Source organism: Ornithodoros turicata, chromosome 3 (assembly GCF_037126465.1).
Source record: "Ornithodoros turicata isolate Travis chromosome 3, ASM3712646v1, whole genome shotgun sequence".
Taxonomy (NCBI): Eukaryota; Metazoa; Arthropoda; class Arachnida; order Ixodida; family Argasidae; genus Ornithodoros; species Ornithodoros turicata.
Window position 1 is genome coordinate 25,343,233 of NC_088203.1, and position 12,610 is coordinate 25,355,842.

At 46.0% G+C, this 12,610-nt stretch overlaps 1 protein-coding gene across 1 annotated transcript; it reads left to right on the forward strand.

Moving 5' to 3' along the window:
* Window positions 1-3,429: 3,429 nt before the first annotated feature.
* LOC135389225 (zinc finger BED domain-containing protein 4-like) lies at window positions 3,430-6,729 on the forward strand. The gene is made up of 5 exons (XM_064619291.1): window positions 3,430-3,647; window positions 3,768-4,014; window positions 4,081-4,300; window positions 4,541-5,863; window positions 6,668-6,729. The coding sequence occupies exons 1-5, from the start codon at window positions 3,430-3,432 to the stop codon at window positions 6,727-6,729; spliced, it is 2,070 nt and encodes a 689-aa protein (XP_064475361.1).
* The last annotated feature ends 5,881 nt before the right edge of the window (window positions 6,730-12,610 follow it).

Below are 12,610 nucleotides of genomic sequence, written 5' to 3' on the forward strand. Positions count from 1 at the left end.
ATTGCAAGACAGAACAAATACATGATAGTGCTCATCATACTACCACACACTCTCTCTCTCACATCATCATCATCTCTCACATACTCACCGTAGTTTTGGCGCTCTATGGCCTTTGTTGCATTTGTGCCATTAAACCCATAATCTCTCTCTCTCTCTCTCATCATACTCAACTACAGTGAACCCTCGTTAATGTGACCACTGCCGTTCCCGCGGATTTTGGTCATAAAGCGAATTGTCATATTAACGAGAAACGCACCCTCCGCGGACCGGACACACCGCTACATACAACAAAAGCCGACGTAATTATGATTTATTTTCTGAAAAATCTGTTAACAATGACTACGTCAATTAATTTTCAGTGATTAATTTTTCTAAATGGACAATAGCACCGTCAATTGCGGACACGTTATCGACCTTTATCTGCTCAAAAAATAACGAGGCAACCTGTGACGCCCTACTTTAACACGTGTCGCCCTCTGAGCTTGGTACGAGATAGCCTCTCCCTGGGCTACTCTGAGGTTCCTGTGACGTGGTCCTAATGGCGGGAATATAATGCCTGTGTTTGACCCTACTTGTGACAAAAGTCTTGGTCATTGTCCGATAAAGGAATTGTCATATTAACGAGGGGGATTTACGTGCCGGCGGGACGGTACCCGAGAAAAACGGTCATACAGCGAGTATGTCAGATTAACGGGGGTTATATTAACGAGGGTTCACTGTATAGTTAATGTTTGTGTGAGAAAAATGGTGTCAGAGTTAATAACATGTATGCCTGCAATCTCAATGAACACGGGTAAGTCCTCCTCTGAAGATTCTTTGGCAACAACAGCCAACAGCAAATGTGTTATCATTATCAACTGCACTTTTCACATAGACTGTAGATTCTGCGTGAATATCACTGTCATGAATGTAACTCTGAATTGCTTCTGGGGCATGTTGAAGTAGTATCTCCTTGGAACCATCAGTAGATGTGGCATTTCTGATGAAGGGCTGCAACCACACATACATTTGATAAAATTGATATCTTCTTGCTAATGAAGGGGTTATGTTCTTAAAATGTCGGGTTTTTCTAGCAACATCTTTAAAATGCTGGTGTTTCCCTTCGAAACGCGTACAACCATACAGATAGGAAAGGACCAAACATCCTGATGAGTCGCAGATAATGAACAACGTATTGCATTTTACAGAGGTTAGATATTTGTGGTTACAACACCGCAAAGCCTTGAAGAAACGAATAAATGCAGCGTTCGAAGAAATGAACATGCATATGGGGGAGGTACCTGTTCATGAGAAGGTCTACAGTTTCACGAAAAGCTATAGTATACAGCTGCCATGCTTCATTGCCATGCACAGCTGCCATGCCATACATGATTGGCTGTGCATGTTTACACACATATTTAATCACCTTGATGTGCATACATATATGGCCCTCAATGTGATTATACGCAATATGCTGGTAATTGTGAATACACAGTTACCAGCTTATTACCACAAAACCAGCAGTTTTATTCGGCGTTACACCCTTTACACCCCAATTGCCATGAGGGTGTTAAAATACACCTTAAAAGGTGTGCGCCATGAACATTTTGATTTACACTCTTTAAAGGGACTATGAAATTTCCCGAACCCCCATACTTTTTTTCGATGGAAACTGTTCTTCCCGCAGAGAAACTAATATGCCACTAATTTTTCCGGACGAAATCGCTACACTCTGCGAGGAGCGCGCGCTGGAAATGTCTCTTCCGCGTTCCTCCTCTCCCGCGCATATTTCCCTGCCGATGGTGTAACTGTACGGACCGCACTTCGGTTCCCCGTTACGTCACCGGTGTTGCACAATGGCAAGTAATGCCGCGAGCTCGCGCTGTGGCTGCCGCCACTGCCGAAATCGGCCGATCACGCGAAAGCTGCTGTCATGGAGATTTCCACTCCCGATGAACGCATACGCGGGATCCTACGGCGCATGCTCCTGGCGGGATTCCTCGGCTCGGCAACACGTCACGATGACGTGTTGCTGAGCCGGCCGTGGTCGCGTCAAGTTGCTAGAGGTGTGCGCCGCCGCGCCGAAGCGCCGCCGCCGGTGGTTTGCACCTCGCCGTCGCCGCCGAGCCCAAACTCTCGGCGCGCAGCCGCCGCCGCCGCTGAAGATGAAAAAGCGGCGCGGCTGTGTGTTGTGCCCATTCGGATGCGTCTTTCTTGAAAAAACAAAGTTCTCTTTTCCTTTTTTTCCTTTTTTCATCTTACGATGCATGGCCGTGGCTTCCGTCATGGTGTTTTCCGTTGCAAGAATTTGATCAGTGATTGGGGTTTCAATGCAAATGCTTCAGAACATGGAGAACTGATGTTCTGATGCTGGAACAACATAGAAGGGATCTTCTTTCAATCTTTCATCGTTAAATGCTTCAGAGTTCCGTTCCCAGGTAGTCTTTGAAAGGAGAACGGCTGAGCAGCTTGTTACCAGTTCCTGCAGGCTATATGTACTCGGTCATCCAGCAGCACCATAGGATTGATCAGTGTCCGTATATGCATAATATCTGCCGTTTCTCTAAAGGAGATGGAACGAAGTCAGTTATTGAACCGTAAACCTAAAAAACATTAAAACTTAGATTAAGCTTCCACCATATCACCGCCCCCCCCTCCGTGAATGTTTAGAATGCTGCGATTTCAGACATGCCACGCGTGAGATATATGTTCCCCCCCATTGCCATCACTGTCATTTTCTCTCGGGAATAAGGTACAATAAACCTGCAGTTTTTTTAAAAATCAGAAAGGAAACAGGCGAGGTTGTGAAATTTAACATTCATGACGAATCTCTGAGCCTGAAGAGAAAAGACCTTTCCTGCCCAGTCTCAGGGTCTCGTCTCGTCATGGCTGCAATATTTCTGCCGGCCATTTCATGTGATTACACATGTCCCTCCTACCAGCCCACAATGGATCATACTTTTTTCCCATTTTTTTTCGCACTTTGGAACTGTGGACAGGGCATACTATTCGTGCAATGAATGACTGTGTATCCGCACGATAAACGTCACTTCATGCTTCATAATGTGCACGTTCTTTCCGTACGGCCCACACGGCGTGACAGACATCCATGCCTTGACACATAAAATGCGCCTCAAGTGTCTCCGGGCCTATACGAACAACCATCCAATGACAACAACCTTTCATAGTGTGATTAGGGATCCTCCATGTGCGGAGAGGCCGCAGCAACCCATCGAGGCTCCCTACCAGCGATCAGAACCGCGAGCCGCGCTCTGCCAGAGATGAGAGTTGAGCGACATCTCCTGCTTTATTTTATAACTTTCATCGTTTGCCCTCGCCTGGGTCGCGCGCGCGCATCCCAAACTGACCGTTACATCCCTTCTTCCTACGTGCGTCTTCAGAGCATGGAACGCGACTTTGGAAGAAGCTCTCGCATTCGCAGTTAGTGCAATGGCAGACGAGAGTAACCACGGTACATTTAAGCAGAAAGTGTCCTTTTTCAAGATCACTCCGCTGCGTTCAGCATCACGTTCAAGTTACGTGTGGTCCTATTTCGGAACGCTGGTGCATGACGATGGCCAGAAAAGGAGAACTGTTGGTTCGGACAATTTCTGTAAGCTCTGCTTAGAAAAAGCTCTCAGTGAGGACTCCACGCTTCCCTTTGAAAGGTTAGTCTCAAAGAAAAGTTAGTTTTAATAAAGTTAGGTGCTGTAATCTGGAATCACTCTAGAGACGGGGAAAGCCATCTTGTATATACTCTATTTGCTGAACTAGTGTCTCTCGTATAGATGCGACATCAAGCGTTACTCGAGCTCTGTAAGCACGACGAACCTTCAACGTCACTTAGCGGACGTACACAAGGTGTCAGGGAAGCAAGGCACCGGAGACAGCGAAGGGCTGAAGAACTACTTCAGTACAGCCAAAAGGAAACACACAAACGACTCCATGGTAAAGAAGCAACTAGCTAGAGACTTTGTACTCTGGGTTGCAAGGGACCTCCTACCGTTCAGCATAGTTAATGGAGAAGGCCTTCGAGTGAGTACTTGTTCTTCGGACTCGACGATCGGTCGTAATATCCCAACACATGAATAAATTTTACAGGACTTCTTGCTGAAGTACAAGGTAATTAAGTCTGACGAAGACCTCCCTGACAGGACAACGCTCTCCCGCGGTGCACTTAATGATGTATACAACGCTATGCACGACCACGTAAAGCGGGTCATCCAGGAAGGCCCGCGATTCCTTGCGGTGACGTACGACATGTGGATGGACAACCACAGGCGCAGAAGCTACATAACCTTCACGTGTCACTTCATTGATGGTTGGTATAAATAAAATAGGTTCCTAAATTACTGGTTGTAGTAACTCGCGTGGCGTTTGTATTTCTTCCCGCTAAAGCAAAACCATTACGTGCTTTTTGTTCAGTGATGTGTTAGGACACGCTGTTGCACTAGTCCACGATTCGGTCTGCTTTAATATATGTGTTTTTATTCATCAAAGGACTATACACGAGTGTCAATATCACAAGGCTATACACATTACTTCCGCGTTTTTCTTCCAGAAAGCTTCGAACTTCGGAGCATGACCCTCTCAACAAGGAATATGGTAGAGAGGCACACCGCTGTTGCCATTTGGGGCGAATATTGCAAGTGCACGGAAGAGTTCGGCATGACGACGAAGACGATCACTGCTGTGACGGATGCCGGGTCAAATATGAAGCGTGCTGCGTCTTTGGCAGACACAGAACATCACTTATGCGCAGGGCATGGGCTCCACAACTTAGTACTCGTTGACGGCATCCAGAAAGTGCCAGAATTATCTGACCTCCTTCGGAGCTGCAGGGCAATCGTCAAACGCGTGCATTACAAGGCTGGCCAACTGGAGGAAATCGTCGAGGCAGACATTCGCACCTCCCTTCTATCCCTTTGTGATGTTGGAGACGCCATTGACGACGACGAGGCTGACCCCGCTCTACTATGTGATGGAAGTGATGAGCACAGCTACTCATCCAGCGGAGTGCCGTCAAAGTTTACCACCGTCAAAAGCGACACGCCAACAAGGTGGCATAGCATCTTGGCCATGTTGGAAAGCCTGATCGTTAACAAAGCATCGCTAAGGAAGCTGCTGGCTACACTAGGGGAGCCAATGCAATTAGGGCCAGAAGAATGGAGCCTAGTTGGGGAACTTGTAGAATTCCTAAAGCAATTCCGGAAGGCTGTCGAGCTGTTTTCAATGCAGCGTGACTGCACGTACAACACGCTACTTGTAATAAGAAGTGAGCTGAAGAGCTGCCTGGAAGATAAGGCTGATGACAGCACTTCTGTGCGTCAGATGAAGCAGGCGATGCTCGCGAAATTCGACTACCGCTTTCCAGTAACTGAAAGCACAGTCACCGCTTCCCTTCTGGATCCCCGCTTCCAGAACCTGAAAGTGGTAGATGAATACCTGACAACAAAGGGACTGAGCAAGGTAGATTTCTTAGCAGCGCAAGTGCTCAGATTCGTTAAAGAGGGCGACATCAGAACTTCTGACGGGGGTCAACCGCGTTCTTCGACAGAGGACACGTTTGCTGTGCTTGCGAAGCGGCATTCATCAGGGGAATCCATGCTGCTCGGATCTGTGAACGCGGAGTGCCACGCGCTCATGAGCACTCCCGCAGGAAAGTGCGGACGGTCAACGAGCGTATTGGACTTCTGGCGTTCAGCACAAACGCAGCTGCCATGGCTGTCATGCCTCGCCAAGAAGGTTTTATGTGTGCCGGCGACAAGCACTCCGTCAGAGAGGGTGTTTTCAATCGCGGGACTCATAGTGCGCGCGAAACGTGCCAACCTCCACCCACTCACCCTGGACAAACTTATATTTATCCACGATAACTACAGTGTCTGTAAGGATGCTATTTGTTGACCTTGTCGTGGTGTCTTTTGCCATATCTTCATTTATTGCGTTCGTATTTTTTCTCAAAAAGATTCGCATGACGAGTGAGCAGAGGTTATAACGAATTTTGTTTTGTGTGTTTTACTTTGTTGGAGTTCTAAAACGATGCCCTCTTTCAAGCACTCTATTACAAGCCGTGCTTTACCTTTTATTTTCCTTTGTGTGTTTTTAGTTTCCTTTCATAACATATGTTCACCTCGTGCTGATATACTTGATGCAATAAAAATTGCTGCCATTCTCATGTCGGTGATACTAAGAACAAAATGCACCCGCCCTGAAATGTCCGTACGTAACATGCATGCAGTGGACTCACGCCGATGGCATGCCATCGGCGTGACGCCGCCGTCGCCGCCGCCGCCGGGTCTTCAACCTACCCTACGCCGCCGCCGGAAAAATAGCCCTCGGCGCACACCTCTACAAGTTGCCCGTTGTGTCTCCGCTCGGCAGCTCGCCACGGCGCGGCGCTAGCTGTCCTCCCTTCGCCGCTCCGTTTAAATTCGCTCCCGAGAAATCCGCTCGCGCGACGAAAGTAAAATTTCGGTTCTAGACTCAGAAAAATGTCTTCTTTCGAACGAAACGAAGAAAAAAATCGTTTCATAGTCCCTTTAAGGTGTAAAACGATTTAGAGTGTAGGGCAGACAATCCATATGAACTAAAACCGCATAGCACGCTCGAAGAAGAACGGCATTCAGAATGCTATCGTTCTCTCGTCTAATTATTGAGAACGCGAGGCCTGTACTTTTTTTTTGCCCAGACATAGTTAGGGTTAAGGACCTGTTCTACATCTCGAAGTCCGAAGAAGGTCCCACAGTGTGAGAGGTCCGGACTTTGAGGTGAGTTCACTTGATGTTGAGGGGTTATTGCAGTCCTTTTGAATTTAGTAGGTGTGTGCTTATCAAACGTATAGAACATGTAGGTCTCGCAGCGACTACTCTGGGATATTTCCTGGATATGTCAAATGCTTAGCGATCGTCAAGAAATGTGGAATTTCAACAGGGTGTATACCGAGCGTTTGACGGTATATAGGGGTATATAGGCTCCAATCGTTTAAAAATAACCCGCTAGCCCTCTTATTCGATGTATTCGTTCACCTAACCCACCTCCGCACCCCAGCTAAGCACCTCTACGACTAAGGTTGTTCATCTCACTTGCAAAACATTAGTTGGATTTTAACGTCCATGTATGCTGCTGACCTATAATGCCCAACAACCTCTTCAACCAGTCATCACTAACCCTTTAAAGGAGCATAGAAACACTCGAGAAGAAATAGGTGTCGGGAAAAAAACCAGAAATTAGGATTACAAGCCCTGGGACACACATTCGCACAAAAACTACGAGTGTAGCGCGTAGTCCTGAAGCGTGAGAGAGCTTTCAGTCTCGCCGGTCAGAAAACCTGCTCCCTTCGGCTGCCAGTGTGCAACGTCATGTGCCTCCCCAATAGACTCACTTCACTCTGTGACGTCATAGCGATGCGGCGACGCTGCTGTCTTGATTGGTAGGCAAGCATTGCGCGATCATCGAGTCACATGGTCGTTATTAAAGGCATGCCGCAAAGTGGTGTAGCTACTGCATGTGCTACGCGGTACTGAAAGGCCAAATACACCGTACACGCCATGCAGTTTCCTACACCCTTTTGCCCACCAGCGACGTTTCCTCTATGCGCATGAGCAGACGCACCCTCTTGTTTACAAATAGAAGTGGGTGTATACTGAGGCGAACAACTTTTTTCATTCTTTCTTTTTGCAGTCGCTTTTTCAGCCGCCCATCGCACGTCTCCACTGGTCGCTCTCGCTAGCAGATGAGTCGCGGTGGCCTACGGAGTGTACTCTGCCACCTGACGTCACGAGACAGAAGGAGCCGCTGGGCGAAGTCGTCGCCGCTGCGCGCTTTCTTGCACAGCAGTTTTTTTTAGTAAATTCGCACTTTCCAAAGGAAATATTTTGCGTGACGGTTCCTGAAGGTAGTATGCTCATTGGATGTTGTAAAAAAATATATATATTCCAAGTCCTTTCCACGCTCGTTTAAAGACCATCCTAATGATGAGGACGGTGCCCAGAAGAAGAGCAGTCTCTGGTCGAAATATCGGCGGCTCTCATCCTGAGTCCTGAAAGGCTTCCCTGAAAGGGACCAGAGAACCAGAGGACAGAGGGACCAGGGGACCAGAAGCTGGAGAGACATTTCCGCAGTGGCTACCGATAGAATACACAAAAGCAACTTCACACACGAAAATGCATGCCTCAACACCTCGTAGTTTTCGTAAACTCGAATTTTGAACATCACGGTTGGCGCCCACGCTGGCACACTTAGCGTCAAACCAAGAAAACGTACGCATATGTAGAAAACTCATCTGGTCATCCCACTGGGATGACGTCAATCGCCCATGCAATCAGCGCGCAGAATACCGTCACGTGATCGAGCACTACAATAACAACTTTCAGCAAGAATCAACATTTTTACGCCCATATACTGTTGCCACAATGTCTGGAAATAAAAAGTATGTATATACTTCGAAATCTGCGACATGTTTTATAACTGCGATAATCCAATTTGCGACTTCCGTGGAAAGAAGAACTAGCTACGAGGCTACGAGCTACGACCTACGACGACTTTCGGGATCCAGCACGCTGTTTCAGAGCGTTATTGTAGTGTGTGTATTTCCAAGTTTTCTTTATTTATATCTTTTGGAACAACGACCAATTTATCGAGGTACACAGACTTCATTTGACATGCCTCGGTTGTGTCGTCAAAGCGAGATTTCTCGGCGGGCATTCAGTTCCGTACGATACTGCGCGTTCAACAGCAGCGGCAGGTATGGTTGGCAGCAGATTTTGCCAATCGTATTTGAAGAATGCAGACTATGAGACGGACCCCTCAGTTTGAGTACAAAGAACCTCCTCCTACAGCAGTCTGGAGTGCTTCCCTTGAATCTATCTTCCGAGACTGTTGCATCTGGACGTGACGAGGTTAGTGTCTTCTGTATAATTTATACAGTGATTACTCTCCTTTTGAGAATTACATTGTGGCATCAGATGTTAGGAGACCATTCCCGCAACAAAGGAAAATAAGGATTAAAGAAAACTGAAGTTTACGCACTAAATCAAAAGATATACTGTACAATTCCGGGTGTTGTTCAGAATGCAGCCATGCCAATGCAGCAAGCAACATCCACAGTACGTAAAATGAAGCCGTGCATTCCGCATGTAGGTGTAACATTTTAATTGTCACAGCAGTGTGCACTAATGTTGTTCATGACTTCCTTGGACAAGATGTGGAACCAAATGTTGGAAATACAAGGCAGGGATCAGGTACAAGTTTTCTTCTATTTGTTTTCCTTATAATATGCAGCATACTGCACATAGTAAAGAAGGGCTCTGGATTCTAAACCAACGCAATTGAAATCCTTAGTTTAGCCCAAGCTGTACTATTCTTGTCTAATCTGGGGAAACACCACAGAGGGCAACTACGATAAAATTGCAGTGCACAAAAAAAAAAAAAAAAAGCCTGGTGTACGACAACCATGTCTACAGGTGCAATGTGCTGGACCCTCGTTGCAAAGAGGCCCACCAGGGTGCCACTACAATCCATCCATCCATCCATCCACCCAACCCCTCAGCTCCTTCAAGACATGCAAAATACAGCAGACAAAGTGTTCACTTGGAAATCAGACATTTAAACAAAATTGCCTTGCAAATTGCATACTGACCACGTTGAACCACATCACCGGTATAACCGCCTGGCGCTTGGGTTGTGTTCACGGACAGTAAGGTGGCGCTAGAAGTTCTAGCAAATTATTGTTCCAGAACAATCGGCGGCCTAAACACCATGATAGTCGCAATATACAACCGAGTTCTATCCTTTGGTCATAGCCTGTGTTTCCAATGGGTACCCAGTCACACCGGCCTGCACGGAAACACCCGCGCAGACGCCTTAGCACGTCGGGCACATGGGGACGGCACCTCCAGTACCTGTCTCCTACCACTTTCAACCTCATCGTGTCGGTTACAGACACAGCGACTCCGTCATAACGGCACTCGGCAGTTTCAAGAGGACACTGTCCGACTGAACGACCATCTCCGATCTATCGACCCGTCGATGGATTTCGTTACCACACACCACTGCTCGCGTCAAGAAACGTCCATTCTACACCGACTACGCCTTAATGCCGCCAGGACACCTCTACTTCTCTGTAGAATGGGTCTTCTCCAGTCGCCCAAATGCCCCACTTGCGCTGTTGAAGCTGATGTTCCACACCTTCTCCTCGACTGTCACAGATTCGACACCCCTCGAGCCACGCTGAGACGACGCCTACTCGAGCTGCGGTGCACGGACTTTTCTCTGGCCACTCTGCTCGGCCCAGTACGAGATTACACACAGCGGTCTGTGACCAAATTTGAGGCCTTTGTGACCTTTCTTGAGAGATTCAGGTCTTATGAACAGCCTGTGAACTCAGTCGTGCAATCTCATTCTTCTGTGCCCCACTCTCACCCTCAACGAATTAACCTCGTGCTTTCCTTTTAAAGTCATCTTCTGTGATCCATCTCATCATTCTTTCACCGTTTGTTAGTCATCTTTTTTTTGTATCATCTTTGTCTTTAATCTACGTCATCCTTCTTTCATCATTTGTTAGTTTATGCTTTATCTCCTACTTCTTTTTCTTTTTATTTATTTATTATTTCTTAATTTTATTTATTTAGTTAGTTATTTCTGGAACAGCAAGCCGACGTCTCGTTTCGCTGACCTTTCCCCCGTTTTTTTTTTCCTTTTCGTCTAATAAATATATCCCCCTCCCCCACTTGCAAATTCAGGATCTTTTAGCGCCATCCCAAACACTCGCCATTACGGTATGAAATCCATCACTGTACCATCTTACAAGGTTCCACTGCTGCAGACCAACTACTGAAATCAGCAGAAACCGTTCCTTTTCCGAACAAATTTTTTCAGCTGATTGGAAATGGCCTTAGAGTGGCCAGTTTCAAAACAGAGTTACACAAACTTGTTGAAGTCTAATTAGAGACAGGCCACTCTGTTATGTATTTGTGTGTGAAAATGTGCACAGCTCAGTGCAATTGTGTATTTTATTTATGTGGTTGTGATTTGCTGTATGCTCGTAGCGGTAATATCTCAGTTATCGCACACTGTATTGGTGCTAGGCACCTCATCAGGCTGATGCCTTTCGTGCCTAGTAGCCTCATTTAATTTTCTATGAAATGAGATCCTCAAAAATGTATATGGCTTTTTTTTAACAATGTTAGGGTGATGACTTCATGGAAGTGGAAGGAACAGGAGAGGAAGACATCTGCAATGGTCATGACAGTTGTGCGTCAGGTACGGGACCAATTTCTTTGATAAATGTGGTATATAGTGTGGCGTTGTTACTAACAAAAAGTTTTTTGTTCCCTTTAAAGGAATCTACAGGTGGTGAACATGCGTAAGGACTTAACATATCTCAATACAACTTAGACCTGTCTGTTGCACATGAGATGTGTGACTCTACTTACACACACAAGCTTCTGCAGGTTCGATGCATGTATTTTGAAACATGAAAGACAGAGTGCTAAAAATATATCTGATGGTGAAAAATTGAGCAGCTCATTGCAGTAATTATATCGATTTATTTTCAGCATTTTGGGAAATATATAGTGATGGCAAGATTACCTGTGTTGTACTGCCAGACCATCTGCTATTGGAGTTCCATGTCCTAGTTATTATATATAATAGCTGTTTGAGGCTATTACATATTTATTATGCAAGTTTTGTGCCTGTGAATTCCTGCAAATGTGCTCTGCGGTGATCATACTGGATAGAGAGCTATGCCTGTATAATAACAGTGACTAATGTTCTCCTGCCCATAAACCTATTCCTAGGGTACATCCGCACCCTTGGAAGTCACTGGAGAGGCGTGTTAGCTTAGCTCAATTGGTAACGGCCCTGCATCGGTCATACAGAAGATGTGGGTTCAAGTCCTACTACTGGCTAACCTTTCCAGTGACTGCCTTCTTTCATCATTCATTTCTTAGGCACTTGATGCTTTGTATGTATTTGTCCTTTCTATGTGTTCCAGTCTCAGAACATCAACTGCCATGTTCAAAAGAACTGGAATATGCCTCTGCAATCTTGGACCCATCCCAACATCTCTTAATCGACAAAGTAGAATTTGTACAGAACCGCACGGTTTGTTGCTCGTGATTATCATCCTTGTTCCAGCGTCTCAGCCATTGAAGCCCAACTCTTTCTTACTCCTTTGATTACCAGATGAAAGGTATCAGGCCTGGCATTCTTTCATAAGTTATATTACGGTAACCCTCAGCCATTAAAGCCCAACTCTTTCTTACTCCTTTGATTACCAGATGAAAGGTATCAGGCCTGGCATTCTTTCATAAGTTATATTACGGTAACCCTCCTCCCCACCCCACTTACTGTCAATCCCGTCACAAGTTACTTCCAAGACTTGATGACCCGCACAAAGTACTTGCTCCACCTACACAAACAAAAAATTCCTCTACTCTCCGCACCAGCTGATGGTGTCAAACTGGAATGACCTTCCTGCCCACATAGCATCAGAACAAAATATATCGTCATTTATTTCCAAGTGCTATGATCATTTTCAGATCGAATGAAATTTTTGTGGTGAGTGAACGAATTTTGTGTATTTTTCTGTACATCATTTTGGTATTTGTCTTTTTTGGATACAAACCTC

Bases quoted from the DNA above. Each gene is read 5' to 3' on its own strand.
- LOC135389225 (XM_064619291.1), top strand. From the start codon at position 3,430: ATGGCAGACGAGAGTAACCACGGTACATTTAAGCAGAAAGTGTCCTTT. The intron at 3,648-3,767 runs GTTAGTCTCAAA...TCTCTCGTATAG, and splicing joins TCCACGCTTCCCTTTGAAAG to ATGCGACATCAAGCGTTACT. The intron at 4,301-4,540 runs GTTGGTATAAAT...TTTTTCTTCCAG, and splicing joins CACGTGTCACTTCATTGATG to AAAGCTTCGAACTTCGGAGC.